Source organism: Monodon monoceros, unplaced genomic scaffold (assembly GCF_005190385.1).
Source record: "Monodon monoceros isolate NGI ecotype Baffin Bay Population unplaced genomic scaffold, NGI_Narwhal_1 Super_Scaffold_18, whole genome shotgun sequence".
Taxonomy (NCBI): Eukaryota; Metazoa; Chordata; class Mammalia; order Artiodactyla; family Monodontidae; genus Monodon; species Monodon monoceros.
The window spans coordinates 8485996-8510094 of record NW_021703774.1 but is presented as its reverse complement, the minus strand read 5'-3'; the positions used below and the strand labels follow the sequence as shown (position 1 = coordinate 8510094).

Below are 24099 nucleotides of genomic sequence, written 5' to 3'. Positions count from 1 at the left end.
AAAAATAACTGAGGGATCAGATTTCCTCTCCTTCTCCTTCTCTTTATTTGCACCTGACATCAGGCGTCCCTCCAGTGTGAGAAAACAGTTGTGATGCCTGGAGATCCTAGCAAAAGGTGAAGAATAAGCATGGAATAGAAGAGAGGACAGGCCGTTTTTGCTTAGCTTTTTAGACCCTCTAGCAGGAGTCATATGTGAAGTATGTAGCAGAATAGCATAATGGTTAAGAGTCTTTGCAGTGGAACCCTGCTGTTTTACTAGCTGTGTGATCTTAGGTATTTAACCTCTTGTACCAGTCTTTCTTATCTCTTAGTGTTGCTTGTAAGGATTATACGAGATATGTGTGTAAAGTGCTTTAACACGGTACCAGGCACACAGCGTACTCTCAGTCAGTAAATAGTTCCTGCTGCTGTGTTGGTATTATTTTTATAGGGGTTTTGGTAATAGATATTAATAAGACTCCAGTTGATTTTTTGTGATTATACTGTATAATCAGAGGTGAGAAAGAAAATTTTTTTGCTTGAATTAGAATTTCATCACCTATATAACCTTGATCAAAATAAACTAGTAAGTATTGAAAGTTTTGGTATTTTTATCTTCCACAATATCTCGTAACACTTCGAGCATAAAGATTACATGGTTGTTCCTGTAATTTTTTTCTTTGACCAAATGCAAGTGCTGTCATTTAAAATTATATTTTCATGCATAGTAAAAATTACATAGTACTGGGCATGAATAAGGCACAATTAATATTTGGTGAGATGTTTAAATACTGTATTTTTAAATATCATAATATGAATTTGAAAATCATATTTTGCTGAAATCAGCTTGCATATTCAGAATGGAAGGTCAAAAATAAATTAATAGCAGAATACTTATTTTAAAATAAAGATTTTCAGCAGTACTAAAACACTTGTTATTTGATTCAGTGCTCTTTGAGAACTTGGAGTGTCATGAGATTCCAAGTCATCTTTTTTAGACTTGAATTTTTCTGGAAGGAAAATACTATCTCTTAAAGATACTGCACTGTAATAATAATTTGTACACATAGTGTTTGGATTGTGTCTGAGTGCATACCTGTGGATGCATACATGCATATACATATACTTTTAAGAAATAAAACTTCTGAAGTATTAAGGAGAGGATTATACTGAGGGAAGGATTCCTTTTGTCTTTCATCACACTTATCTAATTTGGTATTATCCTTTTATGTGTGACCTTTATTAATTTTGGTATTTAGTAATTTTAGTCTTTTTATAACCATACAGAATAAATCAAGTGAAAAACAGACCTTACCAAGAGCTGGGGGGTTATTTAGCTCAACATTCAGAATTATTCTATGTAGAATAGAACACTTAGACAACTGAACTGAAAGTGGGAGATAAGTTGAGTATAAATAGAATTCAACGCATTAAATGATAAGTACTGAAGCAGTCTCTGTGGTTCTGAACTGTAACATGTTAGAATTCTGTTTTGGTGGATAACTCTTCAGAATAGAATCAAGGATGAAAATGATTGTTATTAGAATTAGGATAAGTGACATCCTCACTGAGCAAGATTGATAAATTTATACACTTGTTTAAAGTAAAAACACCTTTTTAAAATTAATGAGTTAGTATTTCCTGATTTTAAAATTTATAATGGAGCCATACAAAATTATTGTGAAGCATTTGGACCATAACACTCAGTAAAGGTTTTTTGTTTACCTTTTTTATTAAAAACTTGATAAAAGTGCATTGTATACATTGTTCATCCTAGAATCAAGTGTTCATCAAACATTTGTAGTTTTCCCCCATCCCTCCCAAGAAAGTTTTTAATCAGTGGTGCAGAATATTTGTCATCCACCAAATTAAAAACTGCAGGTTTGTAAACTTGGCACTCAGAGAAAGAAGTAGGTGCCGTAAAATGATTAAGTACTGGCATGTGTACACCTGCTGTCAGGAAATAAACTTCCCATATGTTGCAGTTTGGCAGACATGCATCTTAAAATGTATTGAATGAAACTGCCGCTGCACTCTTTATCCTTTATCTTTTTTCAACAGTGCATCCTCTTTGTGCCTGTAAGTAATCACTTTTGCTTCAGTTAGAGGAAAATGATAGATTTTTTCAGATATGCTTGAAGTTAACTGGTGATGCTCCTTGAGAGTGCAGTAACTGGTTGATTGAGTAAATCATTGAAGTTCTAGCTTGGCCCTGAACACCAACGAGGGAACAGATGTTCTATTTTGAAACATTTAATTTTTTTTTTATAAAAATGTGAGCCTGAGACACATTGATTTTTTTTTCACATTTTTTCACGTCATGTCAAAATAAATTCCCCCAGTATATGTGCGTATTGATAAAAGAAAATGAATATCTCAATTGTTTTTAAAAAGTAAATACTTAGATGAGAACTGCATTGATGAAACATCTGAACTTTATAAATATGTTTATGGAATAATTCAACTAAATCTTATTGCATGGAATATGGTTTTTAGAACCCTAGAATAGGTCAAAATTTGTCTTTTGCACAATTATAAAGTTTCCTTAAAATTGACAATAATGTTTTATTTACATTTAATTATATATTGAAATGAAAAACTGAATCCAAAGTCTTTTGACTGTATCCATTTCTTAAATTAAAATTTATGTGGAAAACATATGCAAATACACCTTCTTGGCCCCTAACGTAAGAGTTGAATCATTGATGTATGCATGCCTGTTATTGCATGTTAATACACAGAATCCCCTTATGTGGATTTTTAGTAGATTGTTTGGGATACCTTTTTGTTATATCGTGTTGTATTTTTAAGAATTACCTTCTTCAGAAATTAAAAAAATATTTTTGGATTCCTTTATGCGATGAGTTTTAACTAAAACTTGTCCTATGGATGTAATCAGTTTTAACTATACATGCTTTTAGCAATATTTTACAGATCGCACGTTTGGGAAAAAAAAAAAAGTTGTCTTTTCTAGTGGAGTTTGCGGTGGCGATACCTGCCTGCCTTTTCTTTTGCTGCGTTGGCACAAGCGTTGTGCTTATTTTGTTGTAAATGGTTCCAGTATTTTATCAGTTCACTAGGCTGGAACTGATGAGAGGTAATTAGGTGACTGTATTTACAGCTTGAATAAGAAACTCGCCAGTGATTGAACACAAACTCATTGGGAGGGGGGACAGGATCAATTCTCAACTTGGCAAGACAGATCCCTACATATACATCTTCCAAGTGCAAACGACGGATGCTTAAAGAAACTTTAAATATCTTCTCTGCCAGATCTCCAGAAAAAACATAACCAGTCCCGGAACAGAAGACAGGATAGCGCTCACTTGGGTAGAGGTCTGGTGGCATGTACCACTTGCTGTCTTTGTTTCGGTTGGGTGCGTATCCCCTCATTAGGTAACCAGTAAAATAGTTATGTCTAGGAGGCAGGTCTGGCTTCAGTAACTTAAGTATTAAATATTCGGTGTTGACAAACATGTCACTGTCAGTTTTCATAACATATGGAATATGTGGACAGTATGTGGCAACCCAGTTCATGCCCATTAGTGTTTTAATGGTCAGATTATAGTATGTATCTAAATATTCCTGTTGAATTATGTCATGGTATTGTCTGCTTTCTTCCAGGATTGCACGTTGAAGGTAGCCATTTAACTTAATACTTACACCCAACAAAAAAATTCGTGTGATTTGGATACCAGGTGCTAGACTTTCATTGCCCCAAGTTTGCCGAATAGCTCTTCTAGCTTCTATCTGTCCAGGTTCTGCAGCTATTAGTAGTATTAAAAAAGGGCTTTTCTCCTGGCATTTTGCAGGTTCATTGATAAGGTATTTGAAATGGTAAGAATTTGGATGTCCAGTGCCTTTTTCATTGTAAATACTTCCGTTGGCACTGAGTGTATTCTCCAGCCCTGTAACTCCTTGTGGTGACAGATCTGTGTTATTGCAGTTAGTTGCTGTTTGAGGCCTCAGAGTCTGCGGGACTGTTTCTTTCCAAATGTTCCGAAGAGAGCTGTGGTTTGTCTCACTTTTTGTAGAACGAAATCCACGGAAAGTGTATGTCACAGGGTTTTCTTTGAATCCAGTTCTGCCTGGCAGCCAGTCATGATGATTGAAAAACAAAAACATAGCAAAAAGAAACACGAGAGAAAGTACACCAATAAGATGGGTACGGAACAGAGACCTCTTGGCATTCCAGCTCATCTTTGCAAAGCAGCAGTGTCTTCTTCTCCACTGAAGCATGTTGTAAATATCCAGTAGTGGATGAGAGATCGGTGGCTGAGAATGTGTTCTTCTCCTGAATCAGTAGTGTTCTTTGGTAATCATTTTCTAATGCGGTCACGTTGTCTCCCTCGCAGTCATTCTATAAAGATGAAGCATAAACGTTTACAGAATGGAAATATCACAGAACTGCTTGAAAGAGACTAATAAAATTAGGGCACATGGAAATTTTTAAGCTGTGAAAATAGGATAACCCAGGAACAACATTTATGACTTGTCTTCCCTTGGCAACGTAACATCCTGAGAACAGGATTAATTTCTTTAAAAATACACCTTTGGAGCACAGTGACCACTTTAAAGAGAGGTGAATGGATTGATTTTCTTCCACTTATTTCATCATCTATCTCAGTAGCTCTGGTCACTTGTACTTGTTGACTTAAGTTAAAGATTAAAAGTTGTATGCATGGAGAAGAGGAAAATGCTGCTAGATCCCTGAGAGAGGCCATGTAAGGAAGCCTAAGAGCAGATGGAAAATTTATTGGCATTAATTAAAATTGATTTGACATACCGTTGGTGGTATGGTGCACAGTCAGCGGCCTTTTTTTGTAAAATGGCCATGTATCAGTTGTGGGACAGACGGTGGAAGGTTGATTATGGCAGAGTTTTGTTAGTCACAGTACACTGCTTGGCATGTTTCCGTTGGCCCCTACTGTGTCGAGAAAGTCAGTGAGAAGACGCACCTGTCAGAATTAATGTTCAGGGTTCAGTAACTTCAGTGCAGGATTTTAAGACAGTAATAAATGATGGACATTTGCAAGTACTCTTTTCTCATGTTAACCTTCCACTTCAGACATGAGGTATTCAGGAGATCATTGTCCTTACTTAGACTTATGATTGATTTTTATAATATAGCAACTAATTATCTTTAATTATCTGTGGACTTCACAGAGCACTATCACGTATCTCAGTTGAATCTCCATGTTAGAATTAAAGAACTGCTTTGAACAGTCTTTTCAGATTTCTTACAAAATATAGACACTAGGTATTATTGTATCCCCAACTATTTAAAATTTTAAATTTCACAAAATGCATCTTAAAAGATTTTTGAGTTATGCTGTGTTCTAAATTTGCATGTAGAGAATTTTTTACATTTTTAGGACTTCTGCTAGCATTGACACTTAGAGCCCTACATTTAGAAAAAAAAATTTATGAGATGTCAATATGGGAAGTTCACGATGCCACATATTAAGAACTGGTCTTTGAACAAGTTTTTTTAGTGCATAGCACAAATTTGTTCATGTTTTTTCAGTTTGTTATTTTTCTGGATCAAGGCGTGGGGGTAAAGGATGGGTAAGGAGCTGTAGCTTGAATTCTGTTAAAAGAGAAAACAAACCTTTTTGTGTAATTTTAATTTTTTCAACTTTTTATTGTGAAAATTATTTCTTTATGTAAAAGAAAACTGGTCAATTAAAAACATTTATTGTAGGAGCATTTGTTTATTTGAAATTATATATACACATATGAATGTGTTTATGTAGCCTGTAATATTGAAAGGTTTATGGTTAATACCAAATTTGCTTAACCTCGATAAAAAATTCAATTATTTGGGGAAAATGATGGCATTTACATGGAAGTCCTCATATAATTGAATAACTAGAATAGCACTCATATAATGTAAAGTATTTTGAGAATACTGATGGAAAGTGTTAGACTCCTGTTCTAGCAGAAGCCACTAGGAGGAGCAAGCAGGTGGGGATTCGAGCATCTCTGAAGCGTAACAGTACAGGCGCTAGCTTTTGATGATTTCTAGTATCTGAGATTATGTAGTACTTTTAGAAGTTATGTTGTTTCTCAAATGTAAGAAATTACATTAATCATTTCGTGAGAGAGGAACAGTGTTTTTATTCCTTAAGTTTTCAGATTTAAAAAAAATAGAATCTACTTATTTATTAGAATTTATTTGCCTGAATTTTAATTTCGCATTACTCTGATGAAGACTAAGACACTTCACCATACCAGTAAAACATAGTTCTGTGGTGAGCTCAGTTGAAAATAACAGAGCTGAGTGTTCTGGTTTAGAAACTCACTTTTCTCCTCCTTACACTTGTAAATAGTTGGCCATTCTGTTTAGATGAGGAGACTCTTTCTAAGCTTTTATTTTCAAATGAAATATTAGATAAATAGTAATAATTTCCTTCCACCCCGTAAAGAAGCCAGTAGATATAAGGGTTATGTGTGTAAATTTAAAAGAAACAAAAGTTGCTTTTAAAATTTATTTGATAATCTATTTTAAACATTCCAAAGCTAAATTAAATGTGTCAGCTTTCTCTTGATATAGAATGCTTAGAAACTGGTTGAAGTCTAATCATTTAGATCCTTTAAAAGTGTAAATTTGATGGTTTAAGAAGCAATAAATAGAAGGTCAGATGTTTGAATGCATGTTTGAATAAAGGACTGAAAAAATGAATGAAGGTAAATATATTAGTAAATTGTATTTTTATGAAAACATTATACCTGAAGTGATGTTTCTAAAGTATCTCAATATTACAGAAAACAGCAAATTATTATATATTGTAACCTGGCATACATGTAGTTTATGGTCCTATGTGATTTTGTAGCGATAGGTGATGGAGATGCATCTTAATGTAAATTCATGATATTTGTATGTTTGTAAATATCCAGCTGCTCAGGCTTGAAATCCATATATACTCATTTCTTAATCTCCCGTTGGTAAATGTAGTGCATGTGTCTAGCCTTAAAAAAAATGCTTTATTAAACATTTTTCAGATATTTACCATAATTTTACTGTTAAAAAGAAAGTACAATTAAAGTAACTATTCCTCCTTTTATTAAAAGATAAAATTATTCTCCAGTTACTGCCTGTTGTACATTAATTCTTAAGAAGTGGGAACAAGACCAGAAAGTTAAAATATTTTGACATTCTAAATAGTTTTGCACTTTTACATTTTCAGCGTAGAAATAGCTTTGATTTGTCTCTTATGGGTTTTTATGGTAATATTATCAAGTGATTAATATGTATTTACATCTTATGGATTGACGCTCACGGAGAGGATGTTACTATAAAATGTTCCGTTACTTCTCCCTCTCTCTTTCCCTCTCTCTGTCACACACACACACACACACACACACACACACTCTCTCTCTCTCTCTCTCACACACACACACACACACACACATGCTGTTTTTATTATTTGGCTTCTAAAAGTGATAATATCTTAGTCTGTGGGAACAGTTCTAGATTTAAGGGGTGCTTGAATAAAAAACTCTACACTCTTGTTTTGAGATAGCTAGCTTATAAAAATGTTTAATTGGTGACTTTAACATTGAGAGATAAAGGTACTAAGAGAGACTTGAGGTTTTTTACAACCATATTTTTTTTGTTTGTTTAATACCATCTGGCTTCATTCCTTAATGGAATAAAAATTCATACTGTGAGTGAGAGTTGATGTTGAGCTCTAATAATAATAGGGCCTAATAGACTTGTTTAATCTTAACTTTAGAATGGAATCCCTACATATGTCTTAAAAATGTTTGCCTTTTGTGATTATTAAATAATAGGTTGAGTTGTGCTGTAAAATTGAGCAAAAATCAGGATCTTTGACGATCTGTAAAAAATTTTAGAAATACCCGAGTTCCTGAGCCATGAGTTGCTATTCTATGATTGTTACTAAAATAGTTTATTAGATTTATTTCTGCCCTGCACACACATACTATGCCAGTTAGTTCATCATTACATATTTATATAACCTGGAAGCACAGTGGCTACATTTAGATTTAATTTTTTGACCTTGTATTGCTGTTACATGGATATTTTTATGACAGAGTATTTTCATATTATGTTGTTGAGTTTCACTTTAAAAATGATCACCAAAACCAGTCTTATATTTTGATCATTTAGAATCAGTCTGTTGCTTAAAATAAAAGCTCACTATTTTAAAAGGGGGTAATTTTAGCAAGTATTGATATTTCTTTGTTTAAAGTTGTATTCGTGAACATGCAGATCTCCTGGGGTGGTGTGCTGTGCATAAATGCACACTGCCTTCTGTGATCCTGTGCAAATGCTTTCCTTATAGTATCTTACAGCTCGGTGGTACTTAAAATTTGTTGATAGTCTCAGAGTTGGTAAGTTATCTTTATTTAGGGAGATGGGTATGGGAGGCAACATTTTGTTATTAAAAACTGTTCTATATTAAGATTTTGTTTTAAAAGGACTGAAAAAGCTCTTAATATTAAGATCATCTTTGATACTATTTAATGAATTTCACTGCATTGACCTCTTCGATGGCCATTTTTAAGAGAGCACTTTAATTTATTGGATAAGGATTCAACTTGACTTAATTTGATAGAGGATTGCTATGTTTTCTTTAGAGGGCTTCAGATTTTTTTTTAAAGTTTAATTTCTCAGAGAAGCCTTTAAGCACATCTTGTTACTGTTTGCCTTTTCGGTAATCCATAATTACTGCAAGCTACATATTTACTTGAATAAAGCAATGACAGATTTTAAAATCATATATTTAGAAACCCTTTCATAGTTTCAAGGACAGTGAACTGTATGAACTTGTTTATTAGATATTAGTGCCTCCAGGGCTATAAAAAAGTAACAGACATTTAAATGAGTATCACAAACAAGATGTCAACATACCTTCCTTGGTCAGGCATTTATGAGGCGAGGATTATGCCCACTGAAGATACTTTTGGCACGCCATCACTTCAGCCAAGATGCTATCGAACATGCGCACCTCCCCCAGCAGTCTGCCTCCTGCGATTGCTTTTCACAGTGTCCAGAGTGTCCATCTGTCTGCTTGTCTTCGAGTTCCCCTTCTTGTTCATATGGGTCCTAGTCTTCTGAGGTTTTTCCTTTCTTTCATTTTCTTTCTCTTTCTTTAAACAAAAGAGCTGTGGTTGTTCGTTCTGTTTGGAGCACTGTCGACTCTTGCTGACAGTTGATGCATTGAAGCTTTTTACATCTGCTGTTTTCCTGGCCGGACAATGCAGTGCTGTATTCTCTTCTCAGTATCCATATTTCTAGTAAGAACACTGAGCCGCAATCAAAAGCAGCCAGAGCTAGAATGGAGTGCTTCGATTGTATTGGAAAAGAACAGGATTTAACTCTCTTTCGTTGTTGCCTGGCAGCTGCAGGAAGGATTTTGAGCAGTTTTACCAGGGTTTTAGTCTGTAATATGAAATCCAGGGTTCCTCAGCTGCTGCACAGGCAGGCAGCAGTTTAAATGTGGGCTTGACAGATGCTCTCTCTGACAGAGCAGAATTTAACGTCACTGCTTGGCTGAATCCCACGTGATTGTTTGCATTCATTTTGACTAAAAACCTAAGGTAGAGAGAAGCTTAGAGATTTGCTTCCATGTGCTAAATTATATATATTCAGTGTAAGTGTAGTGATGAGTGAATAATACGAAAATGGGATGATTATGAAATGAATGGTTATAATTTTATCTTTTTCCAGCTTATTTCCTTCTTTTTTTCTTTAATTTATGCTCAAGCACGGGCTTTCTAAATGTTTTCAGTGTTAGATGTTGGTTTTCATGTTACATGATTTTATAGGGCATAAGCAATATAAGCTTTGATATGTAACTTAGTGTAATTTAACCCCTTCAGTGCACTCCTTCCCTTGAAGTTCTTTCTCTCAAATTGTTCTGATTTTCGTTTTACTGATATCTAGTTGCGGCTCGTAGACCATTTTTAATCAGTAATGTAGACATCTTCCCCCCTCCCTCCCCCCACCATTTTCTAGGATTTATGTAAATCAGCTGCTGTGGATTGCTTTACTGACACGTGTTGTGATAGCCCACTTCTTTTTCACTCTTGTGCGGTTTCTAGTGTTCTTGAAGGCAGCAAAACTTTATTTTTAATCACTTTTTAATGTCAGCATTTATTTTTTCTTTTTCTTTTTCTTTAAAATTACATGTATGGCGGAATTCAACAAAATGATGTAATGGATAAAGCACACTTGTACAGGATCTTCTTGGTGGGTAATGAGGTTTTACTAATCATATTTATTTGTCCTAATATTTCAGGATGGTTTAGTAACTTGCCATCAAGCAAATTTTTCAGTAAACACTAGATATTCACTCTTAAATATTTTGTATGATTAGTCTGTTGGGCACCTTGCTGCTTTTTTTTCTGCAAGTACTGGGGCATTGTCCTTTTTTTTTTTTTTTTTAAATAACCTGAATTATCAGTTTTTCCTCTGAGACTTTAGGGACCTTAACTCATAGAAATTTACCATTTTGAAACTTACACTGTATATTTGTAGTCGTATATTTTTCATCCCACCTATCTTCCCCAGTAATGTGTGTTATTTCAAATATAGATTTACATTTTCTCTAATATTAAAAATTTTTTTTGTCCTTATTATGTTTTTTAGTATAGCTGATGAAATGTGTTTTGTAGTTTTAGGAATCCTAAGACTTTTTTAAAGGAGTGTATGTGATTTTCCTAGAGATGTTAGAAGGAACAGTAAGAGTTTTATAAATGGGAAATGTAAGGCCTAGAGGTTTGGCTTTTTCTGGTTAAGTGTGAAGGAGAGAACTAAAACCCAGGTTTCTTGGCATTTAGTCCCTAAGTCCACCCATATTACATGCTCACTACTCTCTTTTTAAAAAAATTAATATATTATTTTTTGGCTGCATTGGGCCTTCGTTGCTGCGCACGGGCTTTCTCTAGTTGTGGTGAGCGGGGGCTACTCTTCGTTGCGGTGCGCAGGCTTCTCATTGTGGTGGCTTCTCTTGTTGTGGAGCACGGACTCTAAGCATGTGGACTTCAGTAGTTGTGGTGCGCGGACTCAGTAGTTGTGGTGCGCGGGCTCAGTAGTTGTGGTGCACGGGCTCAGTAGTTGTGGCTCACGGGCTCTAGAGCACAGGCTCAGTAGTTGTGGTGCATGGGCTTAGTTGCTCCACAGCATGTGGGATTTTCCTGGACCAGGGTTCGAACCCTTGTCCCCTGCACTGGCAGGCAGATCCTTAACTGCTACGCCACCAGGGAAGCCCACACTACTCTTTTTTTTAAAAAAAAAAAACTACTCTTTTTTTTTAAAAAAAAATTAGACTTAGGTGGCAGAGTAATGCTTAAGTGCCTACTTAAAATAACTTATAAGAGTATAAGTGGCTTGTAGTAGATCATTATTTATCAATAATTCCTGACGTAGGATTTGACTATGCAACTAGCAGCAGTGACTAAATTCATGTTGTGTGCTAAGCCTACTTGAGCTGTTATATAAATGACTTTTTTTCTCATAATTGTTTTATTTTTGTAATACCCATTTTAAAGATGAGGAACCAGTGTTTAGAGTTGTAAACTAATTATCCCAAATATCAGATGATTAGTGATGAGAAAGAGTCCAGCTGGGAATTAAAGCAAGATTAATAAGTCCTTATCCTCTCTTCTTAACTATTATGCTGCATGGCACTGCTGGAGAAAGTTGTGGGACTTTTTTCCTGTTACTAGCATAGCATACCCAGAGGTCATTCATAGCAGTATAAATGGATGTTTGTATTTTTGCTTTAATCACTTGATGAGCAAATACATACCTGATCAACTACTGTATGCCAACATTTGCAATTAGGCACAGCTTATTAAATGTTAGAGATACAAAGATGTTTTAGTTACATTCCCTGCCCTTTCTCCAGGAAGGATAAAGCAGTTATTTATGGCTGTTCTTTTGATTGGACTCTTTTTTGATGCCCACTGGATTTCTTATGGATCTTGATTATTAAGAGAACTCCATAGGTAACCTGCTGGTTAGTGGTTTCCTGCAGTATTAGGCCCCTGAATTCCCAGTGGACTATTGTCTCAACTGTGCTTGCGATGGGAAAGTGTTTACACAGCAAAGGAGACTCCTGAAAGCTAATGAAAGGGTACCTGTGTACTGAATCAGAATTTACTTTCAACTTCTAGGTACAACTGCATCCTGTTTCTTATGTTTAAGTTAAGCTGGTTAGGAACTTTACAGAAAAACAGCAGACGTGAGATAAAAGTTCCTTTAGTGACTTTTTCTAGCAACCTGCATGTTTCCAGCCAAGAGAAATGGTAAAAATCATATGACAGGCAAGCTTGTAGAAGTTCTTCCTTTAGTCTGATTTCTTTTAACATCTGATTTCTATGGTTAAACTTTCTCAGTAAATGTGACAGATTTCTTTGTCAGACTCAGCAAACTGGCAGCTATTTTGTTAAGTTTTATAGTTATAGATGTCTTGTAATTTTTACTTGCATAGGTCTGTTTTTTAATTTTAGAACACATCCCTGGTGGGAAAATAGATGGATATTACTATTATATATGCATTATGGCCAGCATTGTCCAGGCTCATTTTAGGATTTTCCTGGGCATGTCTAGAATATCCCCTAAGGAGTCAGAATTTAAAGGCAGGATTTGCTATGCCTCCTAACTCTTAGTTTCTACTGGGTACAGAAATAATTATTACTTTTTTATTCATGTTGTTAATAGTATCTGAGTGATTATTACATGATCAATCAGGTACAGATTTGTTCAATATGTAATAGGAAAGACAAGTATTATACTATTCATGTATCTATATAAATTCAACTAAATGTCCTTGGTAAAAAGAACAAGGGAGAAAGGGTTGTGGGGAGAACACTTCAACCATGGTGGGTGATTTCTGTTCACTGAGCATGAGCTAATAGCCTTGAGTAATGCGAGGAAGGGAACATGAATCTGGTTTTCCCTACATTAGTCTCCATTCCTGTTTGTGCTTTAGTCTGACTCTTTAGCCCCTAAATGCAAGCCATTTATTTCACCTGAAGAACTAGCTATCTTTTTCCAGTGCTGGAGAAAAATCTTAATGTTTTGGATTAGGTGTAATTTCCAACGTACTATGAAAAATTCCATTTGACACAGTTATTTAGATACCAATTTTAATTTTATTGAGATCAATCAGCAATATTGCATAGCAGTGTTTGCTTGGAGTTTATATCTCTTGACTGTTTTGACTCAAAATCAGATGACATCTTTTTCATTGCATAAAGGATTTGGACAAATAGCATATTTTTGGCTATTTAATATTAGTAGTTTTCCATTTTTGAAAAAAAATTATTGTGTTTATTAAGAATGTGGCATTTTCCTTTGAAGTTAATATAAGATTTATGAACCAGTTTTGCTTTTCTTTGAACTCAAAGCAGGAATTAGCTGATTGCAAATTAGCAATCTCAGAATGACCACAAGTGTCAGTGTTTGCCTGCCTTACTCTTTCCTTCAGTTTTCACAAGCTTGTGCTGCAGTTTCTCATATTGTTTAAGAATTTCTTTAGACTTGAAAGCAGAGCTGAATTTAAAGTCTCTTTCAAAACTAACTGTAGACACCTTTATCTGGTTTAATTCATACAAACTGTTAATGATCCTAAGGGAAAATGTAAGCATCTAAAATCAGCAGTAATTTGGCAAGTACTTTAATAGTAAAGGCAGGGACTTCGCTGTGGTTCAGTGGTTAAGAATCCGCCTGCCAATGCAGGGGACTTGGGTTCAAGCCCTGGTCTGGGAAGATCCCACATGCTGTGGAGCAACTAAGCCCGTGTGCCACAGCTACTGAGCCTGCGCTCTAGAGCCCGCGAGCCACAACTACTGAGCCCACGTGCCACAACTACTGAAGCCCGTGCGCCTAGGGCCCGTGCTCCGCAACAAGAGAAGCCACGGCGATGAGAAGCCTGTGCACCGCAACGAAGAGCAGCCCCTGCTCGCCGCAACTAGAGGAAGCCCGCGTGCAGCAATGAAGACCCAACACAGCCAATAAATTAATTAATTAAAAAAAATAGTAAAGGCACACTTCAGAGATATTTGGGGTTCAATTCCAGACGACTGTAATAAGTGAAATCGCAATAAAGTGAGTCACATGCATTTTTTGTTTCCTAGTGCATAGAAAAGTTATGTTTACAGTATACTTTGTGCGATAATAGCATTATGTCTAAAAAAAACAATGTACATATCTTAATTAAAAAAATGCTAAAACCGTGATCTGACAACATGGGGTTGCCATAAACCTTCAATTTGTAAAAAAAATGTATCTGCAAAGTGCAAGAAAACGAGGTATGCCTTTTTGCTTGTATGTTCTTTGTTTTTTGTTTTTTTGTTTTTTTTTACGGTACACAGGCCCCTTCCACCGCGGAGCACAGGCTCTGGACGCGTGGACGCGGAGGCCCAGGGGCCATGGCCCACGGGCCCAGCCGCTCCGCGGCATGTGGGATCCTCCCGGACTGGGGCACGAACCCGTGTGCCCTGCATCAGCAGGCGGACTCTCAACCACTGTGCTACCAGGGAAGCCCCTGTTCTTTGGTTTCTCAGTAGCATAGCTGTTTCTTTTTAGCACGAATCAACTAGAATCAGTTGTTATTTGACACACATGGAATAGTCTTAGAGGGGTTATCAATGAAGGCAGTACTGGGCTTGATACTACTTTTCTAGGAGGTGTTCTAGAAGTTTACGAGGGAAGGTGTGTTTGGCTGACAAAATAATTGAAGGGCATTTAGTGATTGTGGCTAGGGAAGGTAGTCTGTAGTGTGGGAGACAATCTTTGAAAACAGCAAGGCCTTCTGAGTGTCTCAGAGTGTGTGTGTGTGTGTGTGTGTGTTTGTGTGAGTTCTTTAAATGAATCTAAAACATAATTGTAATACAGAGTATATTGCTAGGATATTGGTTTCCATTAAAAATTTTACATAGGTTAATGTTACCTGTGCATTTAATTTTAAATTGTTAGAGGGGTCAGTGTAAAATATTTCTTACATAGAGTTGTGAAGCCTACTAGGTCTGCACCTTTAAATTGTTTCAGGCGTCTTACTCCTGACTCCCTGCTCCCCAGCACATGAGTATTTAAAAATATTAACACTATTAATTCATTACAAAGTGTGACCGTTTGTAAATTCAGGTAGATATAATATGTTAGAACTTACAAGTGCACTAAAACTTCACAAAGAGGCATAGTTACCCAAATATAAATTATTAATATTGAAAAATGCTTCTTATTTAATAGCTTTAGTAGATAAGGAACGAATGCAAAAGTCAGAAGTAACTAAATAGAATGTTTTCCCCAAAGGGCCTTTTTGAGATGACCTGGGAACATTGAGTATACTTGATTCTAAATTCATGTACGTAACGTAGCTGTCTTCAGAATGATTGTTTATGGTCTGGTTGGCAATAGGGACTTTAGTATAAAGAAACTTTGCAAAGTTTTCAAAACTTTGCAAAAGAGACAGGCAAAGGTTATAGGATTAGGAAGGGGTAAGGGTTGACTTTAGGGTTTGATTTCTTCCCCTCCCTAATTTCTTAGAGGATGCCCAACGGATTCACTTACGTTCAGCAAATACATTAAGCATATGCACAAATTACAGGAGCATATGAGATACTGCATCATTAGGTTCCTTTTTTTCAAGAGATTTCTAGACTTGATGGGTACACAAATCAGTATAAAGATGGCACAGATAACTAGAAGTAAATGTTATATAGTTATTTACAGTTTTTCCCTTCAGGTAGAGTTTGTCTTGTACAATTCACTGTGGTCTCACTCAGTTTCACTGCTTTGATACTTTTGATCTTCCCAATTGGAGTTGGTTTTTTTAAAAAAAATAAATTTATTTTATTTTATTTATTTTTGGCTGCATGGGGTCTTTGTTGCTGCACGTGGGCTCCCTCTAGTTGCGGCGAGCAGAGGTTATTCTTCATTACGGTGCATGGGCTTCTTATTGCGGTGGCTTCTCTTGTGGAGCACAGGCTCTATGCACGCGGGCTTCAGTAGTTGTGGCGTACGGGCTCAGTAGTTGTGGCTCGCGGGGCTCTAGAGCGCAGGCTCAGTAGTTGTGGTACACGGGTTTAGTTGCTCCGAGGCATGTGGGATCTTCCCGGACCAGGGCACGAACTGTGTCCCCCTGCATTGGCAGGCGGATTCTTAACCACTGTGCCACCAGGGAAGCCCTGTAGTTGGTTTTATGTTACATTTTTATCTGTTTAATTTTTATGTATTTCTAATATTTTATCCCCTTTTAATAAATAAAAAGAGGGCTCACAGATAATACAGTTCCTGAGTTTTAGTGAACTAAAATTTAAAAAATGAAAATTTATATATTTCTGTTTGTACCCTTCATTTTTTTAGTGTATCCCTGATTACTTATTAATTAACATATTGAGTATGTTTCTTTTTCATAAATATCCTCATGGTAGACTTTGAGTTTTATCTGTATTTCCTCTGTAACTTTTCACAGAATTTGTATTTATTAACATCTCTGGAATTTATAATGTTTCACGACATTTCAGTTGCCTGTCTTAGTATGTGTGATTTCAGATAGTTAAGTATGTACAGGTCTCTGTTTTATTTTAGCTTCCTCAGTCAGTTTCTTGAATCATTAAATGGTAAAACATTGAATATTTTCTTTTAAAGCTTACAATATTGTTATTTCCCTTTCTACCTGTATTGCCAGTAGCTATAATCTTTGGTTCCCAAAACAATGAAATTAATATAATTCCAAACGTGTAACCTTTGATAGAGGGAGCTGGGCAGGAGAATATTATTTATTCACACGAAACAAAAGAAGAGCAAATTTATAAGCTATAGAGCAAAATTATGAGCTGTATGCGTTTGAAGAAACATTGAATTATGTCTTCAAACTTAATCAGTTAATTGGACCCTTCGGGTTGTACTGTAATGGCATTGTTCCTATTGAAAAGGTATTACTTACATTAGAATAATGGAATTTCAGAGCAGAATTGGACCTTTGAGGTCATCTAAAAATCTAGTTTCCTCATTTTACAGGCAAGGTAACTAAGACCCTGAGAGGTTGTGATTTTTCTCAAAGGTCTACTCTTAATGTGGCAGGGCCAAAGCTAGAACCTAGAGCTCAAGACTTGTAAATCAAGCTTTTTTTTTTTTTTTTGCAATGATTTATTCTGTCTCTAGTTAACATCAGTGTATTTGTTTTTAGTCCATGGATCCATAAGCTACACAAATTAGCCTGTGGACCTTCTACCTTACCTGTATCCCTCTGCCACTATAAAAACAATTCTGCCAGTTTTAAGTGAGAATGATAATGCTTTTATTAAAACTCAGTGAGAAAGAATTGTTCATTTGTACCAGAAGGTATGTGATCATTATAGACTTTGGTGTTAAAGGAGATCAGTACACATGCTTTGGTTTGTTTCTAATTGCAGTGCTGTGATTAACATTTCATCTACATTCATGTGGATGTAATTTTTTAATCTACAGATAAACAATTTTTAAAAACCTGACATTTTCCCAGTATGAAAGAATACCTCTTTAAAGATTTTGTGTTCTGTCTCACTCTCTTTTCCTCTTTTTTGATCCAAATTTTTATTGCTGTATTAGTTTGGGTTCTCCAGAGGAACAATCAATAGGATAGATAGATCGATCATAAGGAATTGGCACATGTGCTTAGGGAGACTGAAAAGTCCCAGAATTTACAGTCGTCAGGCTGGTGACCCAGGGAAGCTGATGGGATGGTATAGCTTCAGTCTGAGCCTGAAGGACTGAGAACCTGGAGGGCCGCTGGTGTAAGCTCCCGTCTGAGGCTGAGGCAGGAGAATACCCATGTCCCAGCTTGACCACTGCCAGGCAGAGTGAATTCTCTTTTATTTTGCCTTTTTGTTCTGTTCAGCCCTTCAGTGGATTGGATGAGTCCCATCTCCTTTGGGGAGGGCAATCTCCTTTACTCAGTCTGCTGATTAAAATGTTAATCTTATCTAGAAACATCTTCACAGACACATCCAGAATAATACTATAACCAAATGTCTGGGATATTAATTCCTTATCAAATAAATGATTTGCAAGTATTTCCTCCCGTTCTTTGGGTTGACTTCTCACTCTGTTGATAGTGTCCTTTGATGCATAAAAGCTTTTAATTTTGATGAAGTCCAGTTTATCTTTTTCTTTTGTTTCCTGTACTTTTTGGTATCATATCCGTGAAACTGATGTCAAATCTAATGTCATGAGGCTTTTACTCTTTGATTTTTTCTATAAGTCTTAAAGTTTCAGCTCTTAAATTTAGGCTTCTGATCCATTTTGAGTTAATTTTTGTATATGATGTAAGATAATGGTCCAACTTCATTCTTTTGCATGTGCATATCCAGTTTTCCCAGCATCATTTGTTGAAAAGACTGTCCTTTCCCCATTGCATGGACTTAGCACCTTTCATGTATGTGAAAGTTTATTTCTGGGCTGTCTTATTCCATTGGTCTATAGGTCTGTCTTTATGCCCTACTACAGTGTTTTGATTACTGTACCTCTGTAGTAAGGTCTGAAATCTGGAAGTTTTAGTCCTCCAACTCTTTTCTTTTTCAAAATTAGTTTGCCTCCTTGGGGTTCCTTGAGATTCTGTATAAATTCTAGGATGAGTTTTTCTTTCTGCAAAAACACCTTTGGGATTTTGACAGGGATTGTGTTAAATCTGTAGATTGCATTGGGTAGTATTGAAATCTTAATATAGTTAATTCTAGCAGTCCATGAACATAGATGTTTTTCCATTTATTTATGGCTTTAATTTCTTTCAGCAACACTTTGTAATTTGCAGTGTACAAGTTTTTTTGCTTCTTGGTTAAATTTATTCTGGAGTATTTGATTTTTTAAAAGCCATTACAAATGGGGTTGTTTCCTTCCTTTCTTTTTTAGATTGCTCGTTGGTAGCGTATAGAAGCGCAGTGGGTTGATTTTGCGCCCTGCAATTTTGCTGAAATAGTTGATTAATTGTGGTAGGGCATCTGTTGCCTGCACAACCTCCCCACCCCGGGAATCTTTAGGTTTCTACATATACATCTTGTCATCTGCAAAGAGATAATTTTATCACTTCCTTTCAGATTTTGGATGTCTTTTATTTCTTTTTTTGACTAATGGCTCTGGCTAGAACTTCAGGTACTATGTTGAGTAGAAGTGGGGAAAGTGGACATCTTGTTCCTGATCTTAGGGGAAAAGGTTTCAATCTTTCATCATTGTGTATGGTGTTAACCGTGGATTTTTCATATATATATATATATATATATATATATATATATATATATATATATATGTATGTATACGTATACACATATATATATAGCCTTTATGATGTTGAGGGAGTTTCCTTCTGTTCCTGGTTTGTTGAGGGGTTTTAATTTTTAAATCATGGAAGAATGTTGACTTTCGTCAAATGCTTTTTCTGCATTAATTGAGATGATCATGAAGTTTTATCATGAGCTTATTTTCCCTTCGTTCTGTTGATGTGATTTATTACACTGATTGAGTTCCATATGTTGAGCCATCCTTGTATTCCAGGAATAAATCCCATTTGGTCATGGTGTATAATCTTTTCAGTATGCTGCTGAATTTGGTTTGCTAGTTCTTTTCTTATCTTTGTATAGAGAATGTCTCTTTATGGAAAGAAGATGGTTTAACAGTTATTAGTCTCTCTTTATTTGGGGCAGTGAGCTGGACACACAGACATATACACACATACACACAGACAAATACACACATACACACTTACAGACAAATACACATATATGCACATTATGAATAATTAAGTACATATGTAATTATATTTCTAATTTTTCAACTTCTCTTCGTTCATTTATTCAGTCACTGGCTTCCTCCATTAGATTGCCAATCTCATAAGGGCAGGGACCACGTGGCTTCTGTTTATACTGCTGCGTTCCCAGTTTCTTGTTTGGTACTTGATGCTCTCAGTGAAAGTATGTGGAATGAATAAATAAATTTTGTTTCAGTAATCTTTTATGATATTTTTACCATCTTCATTTAACAGATTAAAGCAGTTTAACCAGTATAACACTAGTGAATCAGTAATGCTAAGGTATGGATTTGTTTTAATTAATTACGTAATGTATATTTATTAAGCATATATACCATGCATCAGGCTCTCTATAACAGGCATTGGACATGTGATGGACAGTCCCTGACCTCAAGTAATTGATGGTCTGGTTGTAAGAAGTAGACAAGTAGTTATATAGCATAATGAGAAATTTGATAGAGGTATCAAATCTATATATTTAACAGGCATACCTCGTTTTATTATACTACGTGCTTTGCTTTTTTTTTTTTTTTAAATAAATTGAAGGTGTGGCAACCCTGCCTTGTCAGAGGATGGCTAGCAGTTTTAAACAATAAAGTTTTTTTTAATTAAGACATGTACATTTTTTAAAGTCATAATGCTGTTGCACACTTAATAGACTACAGTATAGTGTCAACATAACTTTTGTATGCACTGGGAAACCAAAAAATTTTGTGACTCACTTTATTGTGATATTAGTTTACTGCAGTAGTATGGAACCAAACCTGCAGTATCTCTGAGGCATGCCTGTATAGATATACTATATTTTATAAATGTGTCAGCTGTTTTCTGTATTGGCAAACATTGTATACATATGCCCCCAGGTTATGACAAGTCTACTTAAAATTTGTGTTGAAGTGTTTTGTTCCTGAAACCTTTAGTGCTTTTCAGCCTCATTGTGATTTGCTCAGAGTTGCAGTTTCCTTTTTGTACATAGTTTTTCCAAAATACTTGAAGACTCACTCAGTGAACTTAAAAATTCAGTTGCTGAAAGAAAAAAATCCTGATACTTGAGAATTCTGAATATCAAATCCAGATTTCATGGGAATGAGTTACTTTTTAAAAAGAAAAAACATGCAACTGTAAATTAGTATTTGATTACTTTTTAAAACGTATTACTTTTCCTCTCATAAGTACAGTAGTCAAAGAGGTAGATTATAAACTCCTAGAATCTGCATATATATTCTGTATGTTTTCCTCATTAAGCAATTTCAGTATTTCATTAAGTTTCATATAAATAGCAATTTTCAAAATTAAATATAGTATATTTTGCATACTGATACTTGTAACAAATATTCTTTCTTATGATATTTTATATTATGGTTTTATTTTCTACTTGTTTAAGCAGCAAATACCACTGTTCTGTCTCCCAATACCAGAAGATTTTAGGTTATCTCATTTGCTAAAAGAAGGCAAGGAAGGACTGTAAACAGTTTACTTTGTTTTTGTCTTGTTACATTTTGCAAATATGATTCTATCACTATTTCCCCCATCCCTTTTTATCAGTTACTTCTTTTCCAGAATGCCTCAAGTCTTAGTGAAATTGTAATGATTCTGACTTTTTAAGAGAAAGCAGGTTTTCCTCTCCAGTTGGCACAACTTGTCAGCTCTTTTAGTTGTTTTTGTGCTGTTACTTTTCTTTTCCCAGCTGAGTAGTATTTTCCCCCCAATCCAAATATCTTTAAAAATATAGAACTGTCGGTTTACTCCATGGTACTGCTAATTATTATTTCTGTTTCTTAATATATGCCAGATATACCACTATGTAGCCTTTGAAAAACTATTTCACCTCTGTCTCTTCATCTTTAGAGTAAAGGGTACTGGGATTGGACTGTGTGGTTTCTGAGGTCCTTTATGCAATGACTTATACAAATTTATTTCAAAATAATGCAGGTCAGAGTAGAATGAGCTTTTAGCTCTTAGTATTGGCTAGGGCGTCCTAGAAATGGCCATGAACTAACGACGTGATTAGTGAAAGTCTCCCGGTTTTCATTCCAGGAGCCCACAGCCTACTGAAGTGTCACAGCTGTGTATGATCGTGTGCGTTTGAGCTTATTTGTGTGTGTTTACTTCAGAATTAAGCAAAGTTATACTATAGTGACTTTTGGCAACTCAGAATTTTCAGTGAATCTGAGAAAACAAAATTAGATAACTCTTCTGGTTGCAATTAACAGATTCTTCTCAACTAGTTAAGACAAAAATTGTTTGTGTGGGGTGCATAGAATGAGATGAGGGATTTTAATGGCTCTTAGAATCAAGAAGAGTTAGCAGGAGAATAGGTCTTACAGGCCAGATATTATGAGGGATATTGTATTCCATGTGTTTTCTTGTATGCTGGTAATGTTGCAGGAAGGGGGACCCCTTCCAGGGCCCAAGAGTGGGCTCTTGTCTAACACTTGGAAATGAATTGTCCGAGGAGACACGCATGCTGACAAAGCAAGAGACTTTATTGGGAAGGGGCGTCCTGGCGGAGAGCAGGAGGGTAAGGTGACCCAGGAGGACTGCTCTCCCACGTGGCTTGCAATTTCAGGTTTTATGGTGATGGGATTAGTTTCCAGGTTGTCTCTGGCCAATCATTCTGACACAGGGTCCTTTCTGGTGGCACGTGGAACCGCTCAGCCAAGATGGATTCCAGTGAGGAGGATTCTGGGAGGTTGGTAGGACATGTGGACTGGCATCTTCTCTGTCCTCTTGACCTTTCCCATATTCTTCCTGTTGGTGGTGTCTTGTTAGTTCCATGTTCCTTACAGGATCTTCTGTCATAAAATAACTCATGCAAATTGTTACTGTCCTTGCCTGGCCAGGGTGGGTGGTTTCAGTCAGTGTTTTCCCTAACAGTAACTTCATTATGTCCTTCTGCAGATGGGTTTTCTCCATGGGTCAAGAGACACGGTTATCTGTAATTTTAGACTTAACCTCCTTATAGCCTTGTGACTGGCGAGCTCCAATTTATAAAACACATATCAAAGAAGAACTCTCAATAGACCTAGCCCAGGACATATGTCTTGCCCAGTGACCAGGAACCAGGGGCTTATTGCCAAAAGGAATGATTTGGAATGGGAAGGGGTCATCAAGCAAAGATTTCTTACTTGGTAAACATAAAATGCCCATTATTGATATTTAAAGGGGTCTAGTTTTGTAGACAGAAATACTTAAGGGTAATAATTTGTAATGCAAAAGACTTTTCTTTTCCATTCTAGTGCTGTATTCTAGTGATTTTGATCTAAGTCTACTCTGTTCAGGTGAAGAGGGCTTTGATTTGGATTCAACCAGCCTTATAGTCAAATGCAGACAGAAAGAGGTCTCCATATGTGTGTGCTCATTGTTTTTCCTGTCTCATTTCCTTTATTTTTCTTCCTTCTCTGTGTACTTAAACCATACCCAGTGAGTCTGTATTTACATATAAGGATTTAAAAGTAATATGGTTAAAGCTTAATCTTGTTATTTTATTATATAATGTCTAGTTAATTTCTATTTAATGATTATCCCTTGGCTTCTGATTTTTAAAAGTCTAGACTCAGTTCAATATGACACACATTTGTTGAGTGTTTTAGGTACTAGATTTACAAAGAGGAGTAAAAGCCGTTGTGTCCCCTAACATGAACTTAGAGAAAAATATAAATCAGAAATTTCAGCATGTTAAATGAAGTTAAATGTTTAATATGCTCTCCACCTTAATAATAACTCACTTTCTTTACATTTAAAATTTTACTTGAATATAATTTACTTGTAGTGTAATGACCATACCATTAGTAAGCTTGACAAATTTTCACAAACTTAACACATCCATGAAACCAGCATCCAGAGTGACTCAGTTTCAACCACACAATGTATAACTAAATGCATAACAGTGAAAATATTGGAAAAGGATGTTCTGCTGTCTTCGGGTACCTTTTTTCCCCAAAAAGTTTTTGCTAGTTGCCTCTGCTGCTATTATTTTTTGCAGTAAAGAATGGTTTCTTTGGCTTTTTAAAAAGAAATGTTCCTGTGGTTGTAGTAGTGATTTTTATTATTATGGATTTATGTAACTTCCATGATATTTATCAAATTTCCTTCACTTGAATACAACTAGAATAAAATCTCCATGAGTTACTAGTTGTTTTTGAAATTTACACTTGTAACTTTCTGTAAAGAAAAATGGTTTAATGAAGAATTTAGTGTGAATATGATTGAAACTATTGCACTAAATATAGATAACTTTTGAAGTATTTTAAGCATTTCAGAGGCATTTATTCTTGAGTATATAATTGATGTACTTCAATACATAGCATATTTCCTTGTATATATTACATGCTTAGTAATTAGTTGAGATTTGT

General features: G+C 35.6%; 2 protein-coding genes across 2 annotated transcripts in view; one reads left to right on the top strand and one right to left on the bottom strand.

Moving 5' to 3' along the window:
* CDC73 (cell division cycle 73) overlaps window positions 1–24099 on the top strand; it is an 84817-nt gene that overhangs the window by 37600 nt on the left and 23118 nt on the right. The gene's annotated exons all lie outside the window — the stretch shown is intronic.
* On the bottom strand, window positions 1691–9474 carry B3GALT2 (beta-1,3-galactosyltransferase 2). Its single transcript, XM_029230151.1, has 2 exons — window positions 8863–9474; window positions 1691–4341 (listed from the first exon to the last, which is right to left on the bottom strand). Exon 2 carries the CDS (start codon window positions 4218–4220, stop codon window positions 2952–2954), a length of 1269 nt encoding a protein of 422 aa, XP_029085984.1. The 5' UTR covers window positions 4221–4341; window positions 8863–9474; the 3' UTR covers window positions 1691–2951.

Coding starts and splice junctions, on each gene's coding strand:
- B3GALT2 (XM_029230151.1), bottom strand. CDS start 4,220: ATGCTTCAGTGGAGAAGAAGACACTGCTGCTTTGCAAAGATGAGCTGG.